At 40.1% G+C, this 18,447-nt stretch overlaps 1 protein-coding gene across 1 annotated transcript in view; it reads right to left on the reverse strand.

The window, feature by feature from the left end:
- Positions 1-18,447, reverse strand: part of LOC115473410 (voltage-dependent T-type calcium channel subunit alpha-1I-like) — a 935,734-nt gene that overhangs the window by 160,608 nt on the left and 756,679 nt on the right. Inside the window, 6 exon segments of the mRNA XM_030208356.1 lie at positions 5,507-5,699; positions 10,390-10,479; positions 11,152-11,277; positions 11,463-11,589; positions 11,695-11,879; positions 12,733-12,801. Of these exon segments, the coding sequence (XP_030064216.1) occupies positions 5,507-5,699; positions 10,390-10,479; positions 11,152-11,277; positions 11,463-11,589; positions 11,695-11,879; positions 12,733-12,801 (790 nt within the window).

The raw sequence follows: 18,447 nt of genomic DNA on the forward strand, positions 1-18,447 counted from the left end.
TACACAGTAGTTGCACAGCATATTGTTCCTTTTTATACTTTAATAAAAAGATTTAAATATAAAATCATAAGTGTTTGAGGCTTATGCAGATAAGGACAGAACCCACGGGGCGGGGATGGAGACTGGGCCTGCGGGGACGGGGTGGGGATGGAGACAGAACCCAGGGGGTTGGGGACAAATTTTGGGACAAATCCCCTTGTGATTCTCTAGCCTTGGGTTCAAAAGGAGGTTCGGCTTCTCTGTGTTCCCTGGGCGCCATCTTGAAGTGCTCTGCTTGCTGTGAGTCAGAAGAAATATTTTTGATTAGTATGTTAAAAATTGGATGTTATATTCAAATATATTTGGTTTTGAATATTTATCCCCTGAAGAAGCCATTGAAGTGGTGAAACTTGGATCCAAGTCGGGAAATTCGATTAATTGTTGGTTCGTATGTTTTGATGGAAACAGGAACAGCTAGTGTCTATCAATGGAGGTTCCTCCAATGATGATTATATAAGAAGGAGAGATGTTATTCTATATCGCATGGATGTCCTATACAGATAAGTTATACACAGCTTTTTTGACTTGTTAAGAGATTTGTCGAAGTGATCGTTTTGGATGTTATTGAACTGATTTATAGGGAAGCCCAATGTGCGATGAAAGATACAATTTGCTGGGAATGTATTTTACACATTTAAAATAGTCACTTATATGCTTCTGAGTACATTACAATCACTTTTTAAAAAAATATTTTAAGAATCTGAATAATATTCTGGTTTATAATTTAATACAATGTATGTTTATACCAGGAAAATACTCTAGATATTATACTTCCATATCTATTTTTTTAATTTAGAACAGAACCTATGGGTAAGTTTGCATTTATGTTTCCATATTTTCTTAACATTTTACTTTCTGGCAGTCACATTCCTGATTGTAATTCACAATAGGAGCAATTTTCAAAAGTCTGTGCACTGTTGCAAGTCCGTAGGCACTTTTAGTTGTGGGGTTTGCACTTGTTCTCAAAGGGAAAGTAATATGCTTTCCACTGCAAACTGCTTGGGAAAACGCAAATGCAGAGAGATGCACCCACAGATGCAGTGCTAAATTTCTGATAACCCCCATCCTGATGCATTATGGGAGCTTCAGCACAGATGTCAATAGATATAATGGGGAACTACAAATAATACACTGCTTTGGGATGTAATTTCAAAACCAGAACTGGCCAAAGTGTCTCCCTGTTGGAAATGGGTAACTTAACAGCTCTGTGCATCTTCTTTTTCTGTGGGTACCTGTATATAATAATAATATACAAACCGCTTTCATTGTACTACAGAAAGGCAGTATATCAAATCCCTTCCCCTAGTCTATACCCTGGTCTATACTTATCTAGATTAAGGTGAATGCATTGTTCATCCTCATACATACTTGGTTGGGAAACTTTCAGTCAGTTTGCCCCGGTCAGTATTGGCAACAGCGTACTTCTCCTACAATTCGACACGTCCAGCTCGTTCGACGTGGTAAACCATAAAATACTACTAAACATCCTAGAATACTTGGAGGATGCGTACTCAGCTGGATAAAGGGCTTCCTAACTGCAAGAACATACCAAGTAATATCAAACTCAAACACATCATCACCATGGAAACCAGAATGTGGAGTACCCCAAGGATCACCGCTTTCACCAACCCTATTCAACCTAATGATGACACCTCTAGCCAAATCGCTATCCATCCAAGGCCTTAATCCTAACATCAACGCAGACGATGTCATGATCTATATCCTGTTCAAACACGATCTAACAGAAATCACAAATGAAATCAAACATAGCCTCCAAATCATGAATTCATGGGCGGATGTATTTCAATTAAAACTCAATGCAGAAAAAACACAATGTCTCATCCTCTCATCACAATACAACACGAACAAACCCACCACTATAAACACCCCAGACTACACCCTTCCTATATCAGATAGCCTGAAAATTCTCAGAGTCACAATCGACCGAAATCTCACACTAGAAAGCCATGCGAAAAATACAACAAAGAAAATGTTCCATTCAATGTGGAAACTGAAAACAGTAAAATCTTTCTTCCCAAAGGAAATATTCCGCAGCCTGGTACAATCAATGGTACTAAGCCACCTAGATTACTGCAGTGCAATTTATGCCGGATGCAAAGAACAAATCATTAAGAAACTCCAAACTGCCCAAAACACAGCAGCTAGACTCATATTTGGAAAAATGAAATACGAAAGCGCCAAACCCCTAAGAGAAAAACTACACTGGCTCCCACTTAAAGAACATATTGCGTTCAAAATTTGCACCCTGCCTCATAAAATTATTCATGGAGAGGCCCCGGCCTATATGTCAGACCTCATAGACCTACCAACCAGGAACACAAAAAGGTCAGTACGCACATTACTGAATCTCCACTACCCCAGTTGCAAAGGACTAAAATATAAATCAACATATGCATCCAGTTTCTCATACATAAGCACCCAACAATGGAATGCACTACCAAACATCATAAAAACAATGCACGACCTAACAAACTTCTGAAAATCACTAAAAACCAACCTGTTCAAAAACGAATACCACAATGATCCAACCTAAATACCAGACAACGAAACTTATACCGGAACTGGACAAAACCAAACTCTCTACACTTGACTGCCTCATTTACTCTATCTCTAATGAACTTTAACGCAATTCCGCTTTATTTTTCATTGGGAAATGAACTCTTTATACCTGACTGCTTAATCTAATCTGTCACCTATGAACTTTAATGCAAGACCACTTTGTATTTCTCATTCCGGAAACGGCGACTGCCATTACGGCATAATGTAAGCCACATTGAGCCTGCAAATGGGTGGGAAAATGTGGGATACAAATGCAACAAATAAATAAATAAAATTTGAAACACCCTACCTAATGTACTACTATCTACAATGAACAACTATCTACAATTTAGAAAACACCTGAAAGCCCACTTTTACAGAACATCCTTCCCCAACAAACTCTCGTAGCCCACGCAACTATTCCAATAGCACTTTATAATTATGGGCTCCATCTAACCAAACCTGTCCCATTGCAACACAACGATTCTATACCACTAAACATTCACAAATCACGTGACAATACACTCTCCTTTCAATCACGCAACATGATTTTCCTTAGGTAACCTACAATCTACTCCTGAACCTTACTATGCAGCTCAACTTGCCTAATAACCTGTTACCCACTGGAACCTTACCAGGCAACCTGTTTTACTTTAAATAACCTGCACTTCACTTTTGAATCCTACTATGTAACCTGTTTTACTTAAACCAACCTGTAAGCCACATTGAACCTACCTAGGTGGGAAAATGTGGGGGTAATAAATAAATAAATAAATAAATAAAAATAGTCACTAGGTAAATGTAACTAGTTACTGTACTTAAGTAAAAGTTTTGCTACTTTTACTTGTAAAGTACAGGAAACATTTGTTACTTTTACCAAAGTAATACTTCCACCACTTTTTACTTCTTTTACCTAGTTATTTCTGATGCTTGCACTTAAAAGTAAAAAAAAGAAAAGAAGAAGCAACACGTAAATGATGATTGTTTGGCAAACTAAAACAGCAAAACCTAAAACAGGATTCTGCTATTGCAAACCTTGTCATGCAAACAGTGGATCCTCTCCTCTTAAATTTTGCTGTTCCTTGAATATAGCCTAAGAAAACAGTGAAGTTTCCTGTATTGTTTTTTTAATTAGTTACTGGTCTCCAGTCAAACTGAACAGTGATGAGTTGGGTCACTTTGAAGTGGAGATGAAGCTGAAGCTATGAACAGAGATATAGCTCTACCACAAAAGATTGCTATTCTTGTCTGGTCTTAAGACTGAAGGGTTCCCACACATTTGACATTCTTGCATCAATTCTTGAAGATTATCAAACATATTTTGCCATCAGATACAAAATTGTTAGAACAACAACAGACAATGATTCCAACTTCGTGAAAGCCTGATTAATTAGACAGCCTACTAGAACAGATGATAATGACAATGATGATGACAAAGTAGTCTTTGCTATAATGAAGTCAAGTGTTTCAGATAGAGATTCCCTTGGTCGATACCTGCAGACCCGGAGAGAACACATCAGTAGTACTGCAGCCTAGTCTGATTTGAAGGAACTTTTATCATCATACTGAACAATCTACTTCCTGCTAGTGCAGTTGTTGAACATCTTTTTAGCTGTGCTGGATTAATGACTCACAATGTCACGTGTATGAGTGACAGTGATTTTCAAAATTTAGTTTTATTAAAAGCAAAGTGGATTGAGTTGTAGAGCAATAAAGCTATTGGGATAAAAACGCTAACAATAGTTGCATCCATTGTAGTTGCAGAACTTTTACTTTTTACTCAAAAAGTATTACATTAGGCAGTAACTTTTTTACTTTCACTTAAGTAAATTTTTTCATTTGTTCTTCACTGTACTTTTACTTGAGTATTAAAATATACATTTATTTTTACTTAAATGCTTTGAACAACACTGGCCCTGGTAAGCAATGGTGTACCGATGGAGAGGGGTGGATGGAACCCTGGCTACCAGGTGCCAGCATTAGAGGAGGACCTGAAAGATCAAAAAGCAAAAGCATGGGCCCTTTGTGATTTATATGTTTGGGGTGGGGGTGGGGGGCAGCGAGAAATGTAAAAATTGGCCTTTGTGCGCTGGAGACCCATGGTACACTACTGCTGGTAAGTCAGGAAATTTACTAGGGCAAATGGCTTCTGAAAATTGTCCGCTGAGTATTCCGATTTCTCCAAAAAAAACATGCACACAATGGGGTAAGCCAGGGCTGGATCAGTCTGTAAGTAAGTGAAATGAAACTGAAGAATGTAATGGGCATCTAAAGGATTCTATTTATTCAATTGGCTGACATTGGCAACCTATTTCAATTTCCCCATAGGGCTGGCAAGCTCATTTTCAGAAAGAATCCCCTTGCTGAGTGTCCTTTGAAAAAATTTATCAAGCGGAAGATGCAGATACTTTGTTTCACGGGTACTTTGAAGTTAAATGAAATCTCTGCATGTGCTTTCACTCCCCTGAGCTAATCCCACCCACTTTTCATGCATGTAAAAGTGCACACACTGTGAAAAGCCGTTTCCTCACACTAAAGGGGGGAGAGGTCACTTTTCAAAGGGGAGTTTTACCCAGATGAACATGAATTTACCAATCTTAAAAGTTTTAAATATTGTCCCCTAGTAATATCAGCTGCTTTGACAATTCACCCTATGACTTAGCATATTCATCAGAACTGAAGTTCTTATTGTAGAACCAATTATTATAGCATTTATAGCATTATGAGACTGTTGCTTTGATTAGCCTTAACTTATAAAGATTCTTATGTGCAGCAAGATGGATTTTGGTGTGACATCGCCCCTTTGGAACCAAACAAGGAAATGAAAAAAAAAATTTTAAGAGAGGAGAAGGATTGCTTAGGAAAACATCGGCCTACGAACCAACCAAACACTTAGGTTTTTTCTTACTCCTGCGCTTTTTCTCCAGGCGCCTGAGTCGTTTCTCTTCACGCCGCCGTGCCTCCTCAGCCTCCTGGTGCTGCCGGCATTTGTGGAAGTTCTCCACCACTACACCAACAAACATGTTCAGCACGAAGAAGCTGACAATGAGCAGGAAGGAAATGAAGTAGAGTAACATCCAGGGGTTGTGGTTGGTCACTGGCTAGAAACAAAAACATCAAAATACATTTATTTATACCCCACATTATCCCAAATAAGTTCAGGTTCTGTATGACTTATATTAAACTTCAAAGCAAAGTACAATAAGGATTACACAAAGTAAAAGACAATAAGAGGTATAACATAATGACTCATTTGAAAATAACAAACTAGATAAGAGAATTACAATGGTCAACAGTGGCAAGGAATTCACTAAATAAAAAATGCTTCCAACAGTTTGTTTACAAAATTTTAGGTAATCATAACCATGCCTAATTGACTTTGGGAGGGAATTCCATTGCTTAGTAGCTTGGTATGAGAAACTGGCATCATGAATTGACTTGTAACGAAGATTCTTGCAATTCGGAAAATGGAGAAGTAGACAGTTTTGGGGTGGTAAGAACTCTCTGTACTATGTGAGGGTCTAAACCCTGTCTGAGAACTATGTAAGATAATTTGAGCCTGCAGATAGTCCATGAGCTGACTTGACACAGGCCTTCCATATCCTTAACGAATAGTGATTGGTTGGCCAGGTGGGTTCTAGGATTCCAAACGGTTTTAGGTTTTGTGTCAGTCTCTCATTCTTTGTCATTAATTGCAGGTTTTGGTTTACATATTGTAGGATCCTACTGGTTCCCTACTACGAAAGAAGTACCTCATAAAGAAGACATATTGCAGTTGGCTATAATAGATAGTGCAGGGGTTTTCAACCCAGTCCTTGGGGCACACCCAGCCAGTTGAGGTTTTCAGGATATCCCCGACTGGCTGGGTGTACCCCAAGGACTGGGTTGAAAACCTCTGAGATAGTGATATGATATTCCCTAGCATCCCCCTATAAAGTACACTCTAATGGTACATTCCATAATTTTAGATGCTGATTCACAGAAGGTTCTAGTGAGAGGAGTTTTAGTAAGAATACCACACTTTGGATGAGGCCTGCACATCTAACGTCTATGGGTCTTGAGGTCTCTATCAGTTTTGGAAGATAAAGTTGGGGGGTAGGTTAAGGCTTTCAGTTCCTGTTTCTTCTTCACATTTTATTTAGTATTTTTGGGCCAATGTAAGTTTGCTAGAACATGGTCTGGAAACCAGAAAGAGCCTCACCAATGAGGAGAGAAAAGGAGTTCTCACACAAATTAATCCAGGTGACCAGGTGCCAGAAATTTTGGGGAATGGACTTAACTATTCTTAGGCCATCCTGTCTTTGTTTTCTCTCACTCACGCAGCTGTCAGCTGAGGGGCCGATGCAGAAACCTGCATTAGAGCTGTGTATTGATAGCTTAGCACATGCGTCTACTGCAAACTAAATGCAGATTTTGCTCACCAATGCAGCAAACAAATGTTACACAAATAGGGCCTGTACAAAGCTTGTATGCTAATCAGGGAGAGCACACCGAAAGCATATGCATATGGTTCTGCACTCAGGGCACCTAGTGCTGGGTACATGTCTGAGCAGATAAACCTATCAGCACACATCTTTGCATGTGCTGAAATGCTAGACTGTGCATAAACTTTTTCAGTGCTGATATTTATGTGAAGAATAACATTCCAGCACATGCACAGATGTGTGCGATAAAATTTTTTTTCTGTTCAGACCTATACACAGTTGCAGTTGTCCCTTAGTGCAGAACTGTCACCTGCTCTGCTCTATCTTTTTGTAATGAGTGTTCTTCATAGAAGCCACAAAACGATTGGCAGGTCCCATATGTTCACAGGAAAAAGAAGAGCAGGCATTGAGTCCTCATAGACATTACAGAAGGAAATGAGCTAACCCTTCGATGCCTCCTCAGACGTGGCATTAAAGCTTCTGTGTTATGCCCAGTCTTAAAGTTTTCTATGCATTTTTGTGTATCAAGGTAATAGCCTCATTACCATTGATTTTAATACGCTATGTGCTGATGTCTAACACAAGGCTTTGCACAGAGTTAGCTTCCGCACAAAATCCTTGTCTACACCATGTGTCCATAAAATTGAGCCCAGGTGTCACACTAACCCTGCACTAACATCTGCACAAGCTTTCTGCATCAGCTCCTGAACAATGTGGCTGTTATCACTCTCCTTCCACTCCCCTTTCCCATGTCTCTTTAAGTATATTTATAAACAGTCTAAACTACCTTTCATGCATCTGATAAAGTGGCCTCTAGTCCTCCAAAGATCAATAAATTGGTTAGTTTATATGGTGCCACCTGCCTCTTATTTTTGTGAGGAAAAAGGGAGCAAGGAAGCTAGTCTGCTCTCAAAGAGGGGCTTCCTCTATTCTGATTTTTGGTAGGGGGAAATTTAATAAATAAGACAATCAAAAAAGAATATAAGTGATCACCTTTTTATTGGACTAAACACATTTTTAACTAGTTTTCAGAGCTTCAAACCTTCTTCCTTAGGGGAAAATCACTGGTCTAGCTGAAACAGTCCAGGTGAGGGTGGGCAATGTTCTTTTTTGCTTTTGTTCTTTATTTTTTTGACTTCAGGGGAGGACAGCTTGACCCATCTTTACAGTCTGTGTGGAGATCTGAAATAATGTTCTATAATCTTTGGAATTATTTTTTAAGAAAAGCTGGAGAACAAACTCGGTGCAACCCTGGTAAATATCTCTCTGAAGGACTAGAGAGGAAGTTCCCTTTGAAGGACTTACAGGTACCCAGTGCAATCTGTACATGTAATGACAGAGTCTGAAAATATCTGGCTTTTGATCTGGTGGACTATAACCTCTTAATATCTCATCTGGAGTCATTAGGTTTTATTGGGAATGTGCTTGCTTGGTTTAATTATTTTTTGACTTGGCTGCACTTTTGCTGTACTGGTGAGGTCTAATGTACCTCGGATGATAAGACTGAAATTTGGTGTTCCGAAGGGTGCAGCTCTGTCTCCTATCCTTTTTAACATTTTCCTAAGTCCATTATTTTTTAGAGTATTGTGTGCAATTCTGGAGACCACACCTACAGAAAGATATAAACAGGATGGAGTTGGTCCAGAGAGCGGCTACAAAACTGGTAAGCGGTTTCAGTCATAAAACACATAGGGACAGGCTTATCAACTTCAACATGTATATACTGGAAGAGAGGTGGGAGAGAAGGGATATCATAAAGACGTTTAAATACCTCAATGGCGTTAATATACAGGTGGTGAGCCTTTTTCAAATGAAGAAAAACTCTGGAATGAGGGGGCATTTAATGAAGTTAAGAGGAAATAGGCTTAGGAAGAACCTGAGAAAATAGTCTTTCATGGAAAGGATGGTGGATGTGTGGAATGGCCTCCCGGTGGAGGTCATGGAGACAAGGACTGTGTCCAAGTTTAAGAATGCATGGGACAGACATTTGGTATCCCTCAGGAAAAGGAGGAGATAGTGGTTACTGAGGATGGGCAGACTGGAAGGGCTATTTGGCCCTTATCTGCCGTCATATTTCTATGTATTCTATTAGTAGCTAGGTTCTCTACAGCTTCCCTAGCCTTAACTACATTCTGTGGCAACAAGCTCCGCAGTTTAATTATGCATTGAGTGAAAAACTACTTTCATAAATTTGTTCCGCATGCTATTCTTCCAGTAAATCGCTTATATTATATTTCTTCTAAATCATCTTCAGAGGAACCCCCAGGGCCTGGAGTTTGAGATTTAAATAACAGAGATTTTTTGAATGTATGTGAACTATTGGAAACTCCTTTATCAGAAGCTACTGAAAGAGCTAAGTTGGTAGTTTCATTTGTCTTTGAGCAGGATCTGAACTCTGTGATGCGGCTCTATCATCGTAATTCACAGACTCCATTTTGTGGGAATCTTTTCCCACAAAATGGAGTCTGTGAATTACGATGGATCTATCCAGATGTTACAAGGCAAACTCAAAAAAGAAGGAAACTCTTTTTTAGTTATGAGATCTGAGACGTTAGCCTTAGGTGCTACTTATTTATTAGCATATCCTTGTAAATGTATAGTTAAATATGTGGGAACTAGATATATGTCCCCCCCAGCTTATGATTTTCCTTGATATGAAAAAGCTAGTCAGTGTAGCCCTGTTTGTTGGGATTTATTATAGCAGAGGGGGGATGTTATTCATGTTAAGCCTTTTTCTTGAAATGAAGATTTGTTTCTTTTTCTTTCTTTGAATCTTCTTATCTTTTCTACATATCCCCTGGCTTAATTGTGATCTATTAGGATTGATATCTATGCTCAATAAATCTTGATTTTTTTCTTGTTATATAATTAATCCATGTTGCTTTTATAAACATCGAACATATCCCTCTCTCGGGTGTCTCTTCTCCAAGCAGCTAAACAGCCCTAACCTACTCAATCCTTCCTTCACAAGGGAGCCATTTCATAACCTTAATCATTTTGGTTGCCCTTCTCCATACCTCATTTAAGCTCTGCTATATCCTTTTTTCATATGGGGTGATCAGAAGTACACACAACAGAGAAAATGTTTCTAGGAGACCACAGTATATAAAACAACCTAGTGTTTCATGCCACTTCCCACAAGGTAGGTGTTTGCATTGTTATCACTACCAAAGTAGTTATCTGACATTGAAACCCTCTCTCACATATCATGGACTGCTATTCCTTGTGCTGCTCAGTGGGTAAAAGGAACAGAAAGGGAAGATTAAGTCTACAGTTCTGTCAATTGGGCTCTTTCCATATGATTTAAGCCACTTATTTTAAATAATGAGAAGTTCATTTATGATATTCAGATGGCATAATTTTATACCTGCTGGTCAACAGCCACAGCATCTAGTCCATTATACATGATATTCACCCAACCATCCTTTGACGCCAAGACAAAGAGTGACATAAGTGCCTGAAAGGCAAAGATAAACATTGTTATTCACCAGATTTATAACTACATGGAAAGTGGTCATCCCCAGTGCTTTACAACCATGTACATCATGTGGGTATACTTGGTGAATGGATATGTATTTTCTTCAAACAACTCTGACTCAAAGTACTAAGGGATATAAATATGTTCCAATTTCAATACATGTAGGAGCCCCAGGCTGGCCCAGTGGTCAGGAGCCTCCAAGTTCAATTCGCTGCTTGGCTGGGACAGGGCATGCTACAAAGGTAGATTTCATAACCCTGTGTTATGCAGGAAGTGAGCTGTAATCATGAAATAAGTGAGACTTATATAGCCAATAAGAGGTTTATGGTTGCCAGGTTCTGGAAGAAGTCAGACCACATGTTCTCCGGCCCATTATTGTTAGTATAATGATTCAATTCAATATATGTTTTTTTTTGTTTGTGTGTGTGTGTGTGTGTGTGTTTGTGGTCAATTCCTGGCCTGGTACCAATTAAACTAGAAGAAATAGCAGCAAGAGAGAATTGCTATGTAAAAAACAATATATGTAGGAATCTAAGACCAGATTCAGCCTAGGAGCACAATACTGGTAGAGTGGCCTAGAGTGTTCAACTCTATTTTTTCCTTTTTAAAAACATATCCAATGGACCAGAGGGCAGCATTTCTTATGCTTACCTGTCCTAGGTTGTCAAAGTTGTACTTGTGGTGAACCCACTTATAATTGGCTGCCTCACAGTCAGATCTGTTGGTAACATTCCGGACATCAACACCAAGGCAGTAATAGAATTTACCCTTGAACAGCTGAAAAGGATTAAAAGATGGGGCAGGGGGAATGTAAAGCAAAAGCAAAGGTTTTTCAAATTAAATTAGTTAATGGAATATAAGCAAATAAACTAAATTATCAGTTCCATATCATCCCTGCATTTTATTTACACACAAGAATACAGGTGTTCCCATACCCAAAAGAGGAAAACTCAATTCCATACCTGCACTCCAAGAATGCCAAAGATAATGAAAAAGGCACAGCAAATCAGTACAATATTCCCAATGGGTTTCAGAGAGGAGATGAGGGTTTCGACAACCAACTTCAGACCAGGAGCACGACTAATAACCCTGCAAAGAGAAGGGTGAGGGGTTTAAAGGCACCTTAAGGAAGGCAAACAACTTGGGGGGGGGGGGGGGGGGGGGGAGATGGTAATGATCAGACAAAATGTGCACCTGAGAGGTCGTAAGGTTCTAAGCAATCGAAGGACCCGAAGAACTCCCAGAATTTTGGCTCCTCCTGCTGAGGCCACTGACACGACAATATCAATAAGGGACACAAAGACAAGAAAACCATCTAGAATGTTCCAGCTGCTGCGAAGGTAGGCTTGGTCCCCAAAGTATAGGCCGAGAGAAACCACCTGCAAATGAATATGAAGCAGGAGAGAGAAATGAGGTGAGGAACAGAATAGCTTCTTTTTGTAATGCCATTCTAATGTAATAGCTCAGTTTACTCATGACTCTGTATGGGACAAACCTAAACCTAGTGTATATTACAACTGATCTAATGTCACACATACACAACAGAATTTGTGCCTTAACTGCTTAACAATGAGGAAAAGAGCTTCAGCCTTTACTGAGCACAGGACTTGAAATCAGAAGTAGATTAAGGTAGGCTAATTTAAAAAAAATGAAAACTACCTTCATCCAATCGCAGATTATTTTTCATTGTATTCTCAACACATATTTAGTTGGTACCGCAGGCTCTTCTAACACTGAGAGTGTGTTCCAAGTGTAACAAACTTGCCATCTCAATTGTTCATTAATTTTCCAAACATAATAAGGGGATAGGTGTATTAAGTATTAAACTAACGAACGAGACGACTGCTGACCCCAACAAGAATTAGTTAGCTTGTTTAAGGATAGTAAGGAAGAAAATCTAAGAGACAGTTCATTCAAAGCTGAACAAGCGTATTGGATTCCTTGCTCACTCCTCTCACCACTATGCCTCATGGTATAACCCTACATTCCTGTGCCTAATGCAGCAGGATTACCCCTAATTTCCTCCTCAGACAACAGGAAGCAACTTCATCCTAAGCCAATTCTACCATTGAAAATGGCTGGTCAAAATATGTTACTGCAATTATAGTGCCAGTATTCCCCTCTTCCCAGGCCAATGCTGCTTGAGCAGCACATTCAACCTTTGACAGTGGAGATGTTGAACCCACACCTCCTTACTTAAATTCAACTGGCCCCTTATCAATTATACTTCACCTTCAGTGTCATCTCAGCCACAAAGATAGCTGTAAAAATGTAATTGGAGACGCTCAGGAACATCCTTTCCTACGGAAAACAAGGAAAAAAGTAACCCACGCAACATAAGTAAAAATCTTACTATAAATATGTCCAACAGTTTTAGGCTCCTTACTGATGAGAAGAGGTTTTCTCTTTTGGAAGAGCCCTACAGAATAAATCAATCAGCTTCAATCTGCTAAACTGCTACAAGCTTTGATTTCTCTGATTTTCAATAGCCATAATTAAGACCTGAGGCACAACATGGAGAGAGGTAATATCAGTTATTCACATGCTCTTATGCCAAATGTAACATGACATCACCAAATGCATTTCAGAGCAAGGGTATAAATAATAAAATTACTCACACCCCCCCTAGAGTAATTTCAATCCATTATGACACATACTGTTAAGAATCACAGTTTTTGTTCGGTGCATGGGGGATGATAGCCTTGATGGGCTGATGATGTGTTGATTTACACACCAAATGAGAAGAAAGTGCTTATGCTCTGGTTCCAATTCTGTGTGGAGACCTATCCATGCAGCAAGAAAGTATCTGTATATAATATGTGTAAACCGCTTTACTTGTACCACAGAAAAGTGATATATCAAATCCATGATCATTTACCATTTACCCTAAGAAGGCTTTTTTCGACAAAATACTGTATGGCTACCAGTACCTTACTGTGCTAAATTTAAAACTCTGTTTGATTTTCAAGGTCCTCAGACAAAATGGGCCAGAGTACTTAAAGAATAAGTTAGCTCTTTACACCTCTAAGATCCTCTCAAGAAGCATCACCATCTGTCCCCTCATCCAAGGAAATTGTACAAAGTGATACTCATCTGCGAGCCTTCTTAGGAGTAGACCCCACGCTCTGGAATTTACTCCAGAGGGGCTACATATAACTCGAGACTACCTCTACTTCAGGAAGCAGGTGAAAGCCTGGCTCTTCTCCGAAGTCTTTAATGCATAGGGTTACTGACTATACACTCATTCTGCACCTGGACTAGCTTGCTACACACACTGTAACTTAAATCAGTTCCTTATCTCTTGCTTAACTATACAAAGATTTTGCCTCAAGTTTAGCTAACCATCAAATTATCCCAACTGATTCCATACCATGCATCTTGTTCCCCTCATATATCTACTCTTGGTCCCTCAGCTATATGGTAAGCCATATTGTAGAAAATCTTTAGCATCATATCTATGTTAGTTGAATGTTCTAATGCATGCTTAATAGGTGTATCATTAGTATTATGGTAACATTGTATTATATCTCTGGTATTTGAAATTCAGTGCTGTTAAATGTACATATTTTTGATACTGTTTCATGGTAGTTCTATTATTAGGTTTCAATGTATTTTTTTCAAATTTACCTCTTTATTGTATTTATATTTACACTTGTTTATTTTATTATTGTTATGCTGTTAACAAAATTGTAAGTTTTATATTAAACCGTACCTGCTGTACACCGCCTTGGGTGACTCTTCATAAAGGTGGTTAAAAAAATCCCAATAAATATTGCACATAATCCTGCAAATTCTATATAGTGCAATTAGAGTTGCGTGCACAAATCTAGGCATATTCTGATTTGCATGCCCAGCCCAATTGGATAACAAGCCAATCAGTACTGATAATTGGATGTTAATCAATTATCGGTATTAATTGGCACTAATTAGAATTTATACACATTATTCGCTAAGTGTATTCTATAAAGTAGTCCACGTAAATGTTACCATGGGGATCTCAAAAGTGGGTGTGGCCATGGTCCGAGAATGGGTGGGTCGTGGGCGTTCCTAAAATTTATGCGCAGAATAACCCTTTCTATGTCTAAAGTTAGGCGTGGGCATTTACACCAGCTTTTCACGGGTGTAAATGGCTATGTTTAAATTGTAGTCACGTGGATGGTACTCCACATATTCTATAAACTGTGCCTAACTTTAGGCGCAGTTTATAGAATACACATAGGCGCATTTTCCATTGACACCAATTTTTTCAGCACCAAATATAGAATCTGGCCCAATGTGTTACACAGTTACAATGCAAATGACTATCCCCCAGATTCTATATAGCACACCTAGAGATTTGCATTGAAATCCAAGCATATTCTATAACAACGCGCATAACTTAATTGGCTTAACAAGCTAATCAGCGTTGATAACAGCTCTTAACAAGCACTAATGAGCAAGAAAGGGACTAGCAAGCAGGAAGCAACCAGGAAGCATGCTCATATTGTGAACCTTTATGGTTACTCACACCTTGATACAGCATTACTAGCGAAACCTTGGCCGAAGTCGGTGTGTTTGACCGATGACCCACTTGTTGCTTTGTATCTGCACTTGAAAGCTAAGTTACTCTTTTGATTTTCACATGCTATATGGATCCCAAGCTGATTCTGTTGAGCTTTTAGCATCTTTTCATTCATTTTGGAACTAAAAGGGTTTTTGCCTATGATGATATAATTCCCAGCAGAAGTTTTCTCAACCCTCGGGCTGTGACATGTACCTAGCGTATTTGACACCCGGGGACGATCATTTAAAACCCCGTCCTCTATATGAAAATATTATTTTTTAGTAATAATCCACGATTCACACAACAAGGGTGTACCTAGGAAAGGCAGCATCTTAAACACTGCAGTGAGCACTAGAACACCCATTGTAAAACTAACCAAGACAGTAGTAAAAATGATCTGCCAACAGAAAACCATGTCTTTTTCACAAATATAGACCACCAATACATCCTCACCAAGTACAGAATAAGTAACCACAAACTAAAATTAAACTGAACCCACAAGAGGCCAGATCCTGCATACAATGCAACACCATAGAAACAATGATGCATGTCCCCTAGTACTATGCAAAATATAAAGATAGCAGACTTAAATTTGAAAAACTGACAAATACCAATCACCACTTTACAAATTAACAAATAGAAATAAAACAAAAAATAGAAAATAAGATAATACCATTTTATTGGACTAATACATTTTTCAATTAGCTTTCAGAGGCCAAAACCTCCTTCCTTAGGTCAGTAAAGTATACTGCTGTTACAGTCCTGTCCTGACCTAAGGATGGAGGTTTTGGTCTCTGAAAGTTAGTCAAAAATGTATTAAAATTACTCCAACAAAAAGATCACCTTATTTTCATTTTCTGTTTATCACTACAGCCACACTACTACTTTATTCTAAAGCAAATAAATAGATCAATCTTTTTTTCTACCTTTGTCATCTCTGGTTTTGGCTTTCCTCATCTTCTCTTCACTCTATCCCTTCCATTCAGCATCTGCTCTCTTTCTCTCTCCCTTTCATCCAGTGACTGTCTGCTTTCTCTGCCCCTTCCATCCACTGTCTGCCCTCTCCCCCTTTCCATATAGTGTCTGCCAGCTTTCTCTGCCCCTTCCATCCACTGCCTGCCTTTTCTTTCCCTTCTATCCAGCATGTGCCTCCCTCTCTCCTTTTTATATGATGCATTCCAACATCTCCCCTTCTCGCCATCTTTCTCTCTACTACTACTACTACTTATTTCTATAGCTCCACTCTCTGTTCCCCATCCATATCCATCTTGATCACCTCCTATTTGACTTTTTTCTCTCCATGTTCACTGTCATTCCCTCTTACTCCCTCTCTCTCCTATCCATAACCCCCCCCCCCTCTGTGTCTCTGTCCCTATTCCCTCATGATCAGCATTTGCTCTGTGTCCCCATCCCTTCCCATGTTCTTCACCCTTCTTTCTCCCTCTCTCCTGCACTCCAAACACAGGGCCAGTATCTCTCTCCTCTCTGCTTCATAGTACTGCATCTTGTTCTCCCCCTCCCCTGATCCAGCTTTTTCCCAGTCTCCTCTCCCTCATGCATCCCGCCTGTCTCTTCCCTCCCCTTCTTGCTTCCCTTAGATCTAGACTAGCATCACTCTCACTCCTTTCTCCACCCCTCTTTTCCCATTCCCCAGCCATTGCTTTCCTTCCTCTCTCCACCACCCTTTCCCCTTAGGTCTGGCAATAGCTGTCTCCACCCCCCCCCTTATCCCTTAGATGTGGCATCATATCCTCCTCTCTCCACCTCCCGTTCCCTTTGGTATGGCTGGCATCGCCCCCCCCCCCCCCCCGGGACTAGTGCGGTATCGCTCTCCACCTCCTCACTCCATGCCTGCTCCACTCCTGCATGCCTGATGCCTCCAAGCTTCCAGGCCCGATAAAAGTGTCTCAGCGATGAAAGTGCTGCCTTCTGCCTGCCCCGGAAGCACCCTCTGTACAGCTTCCTGATTAGGCTGGACACTGTCCAGAGAAGGCTTCCGGGGCTGGCCGAAGGCAGTACTTACATTGCTCATGCTGCTGCCAGAAGCCTCGAAGTTTAAAGATGTGCAGAATGGGGCGGACATGGAGCGAGAAGGGGAAGAGTGATACCGCACTAGTCGGGGGACGGGGGGGGGGGGGGGGGGGGGGGGGGAAGGACACCCATGCTGTGCTGCACCGGGGGCGGGGGTAAATACAGCAGCACTGCACCAGTCATTGGGGGGAGGGGGGATGAAGACGTCCATGGCAGCACCCCCTCATGAGCTGCACCCGGGGCGGTCTGCCCCCACCGCCCCGCCCTCGGTGCGCCACTGCTCCTCAGATCTACCAAGTTATCATTCTAAGCAACTGGCTCCGTAACAGAAAAAAAATCTACTACAAGCCTCTTGTAAATATAAAGGGGTCAATATTAAAAGCAATTTAACTGGGCAGAAAAGCCTCTGCCCAGTTAAATTGTCTATGCAGGGCTATCCACTGATATTCAGTAGCAGTTAACCGAATAGTGCGGCTGATTATCCGCACTAACTGCACCAACCGCATCCAGAGAATGGAGGTTTTGAAGGTGGAGTCTAGGTGGTGCCAGCATTTATCTGGGCACCAGCAACATTCAGTGGAGTCTACCAAGTAAGAGGCTGCTGTTTTTGTAGAAGGCCATGAATTTCTGCAGCAACATTGGTCTTTTGGGCCTCTACAAACATGAGGAACCAGAAACCATCTCTATATGGTTCTACTTTCTCCTGAAGTCGGAAATGATACCTCATGCATTAAATGAATCTTAGGTAGGAGATGTTCTCATAAGGGGACTCATTCAGGAAGATCTTGCAAGATTGGGCAGATGAAATTCAGTGCAGACGTGCAAAGTGATGTATACAGGGAAAAATAACCCAAATTATAGCTATGTGGATAAAACATTGAAATCTGTTGTTCAGTGCATGGCGACAGCCATAAAAGCAAACAAAATGTTAGGAATTATTAGGAAAGGAATAGACTAGCAAATAAAATAAAGAATATCATAATGCCTTTGAATCACTCTATGTTGCAACTGTACCTTGGTTGGCCTATCTCAGAAAAGATACAATGGAATTGGGAAAGAAAATGAGAATAACCAAACTGATAAAAAGGGATAGAAGGACTCTCATATGAGGAAAGGCTAAAGAGGTCAGGACTCTTCAACTTGAGAACAGATGGCTGAGGTTTCCAAAATTCTGAGTGAAGTAGAACAATTGCCATTTAACCATACCCTCTGTTTTCTGTACAATAATCAATTCCTAACCCACAACAGAACATTGCCTCCTAAATTTTCTCTGGAGTTTCTCATGAGGAACTATGTCAAAAGCTTTCTGAAAATCTAGATACACTACATTAACTAGGGATGAAATTACACATAGGAAGATCAATCAAAGGGAG

This window comes from Microcaecilia unicolor, chromosome 1, assembly GCF_901765095.1.
Source record: "Microcaecilia unicolor chromosome 1, aMicUni1.1, whole genome shotgun sequence".
Classification (NCBI taxonomy): domain Eukaryota; kingdom Metazoa; phylum Chordata; class Amphibia; order Gymnophiona; family Siphonopidae; genus Microcaecilia; species Microcaecilia unicolor.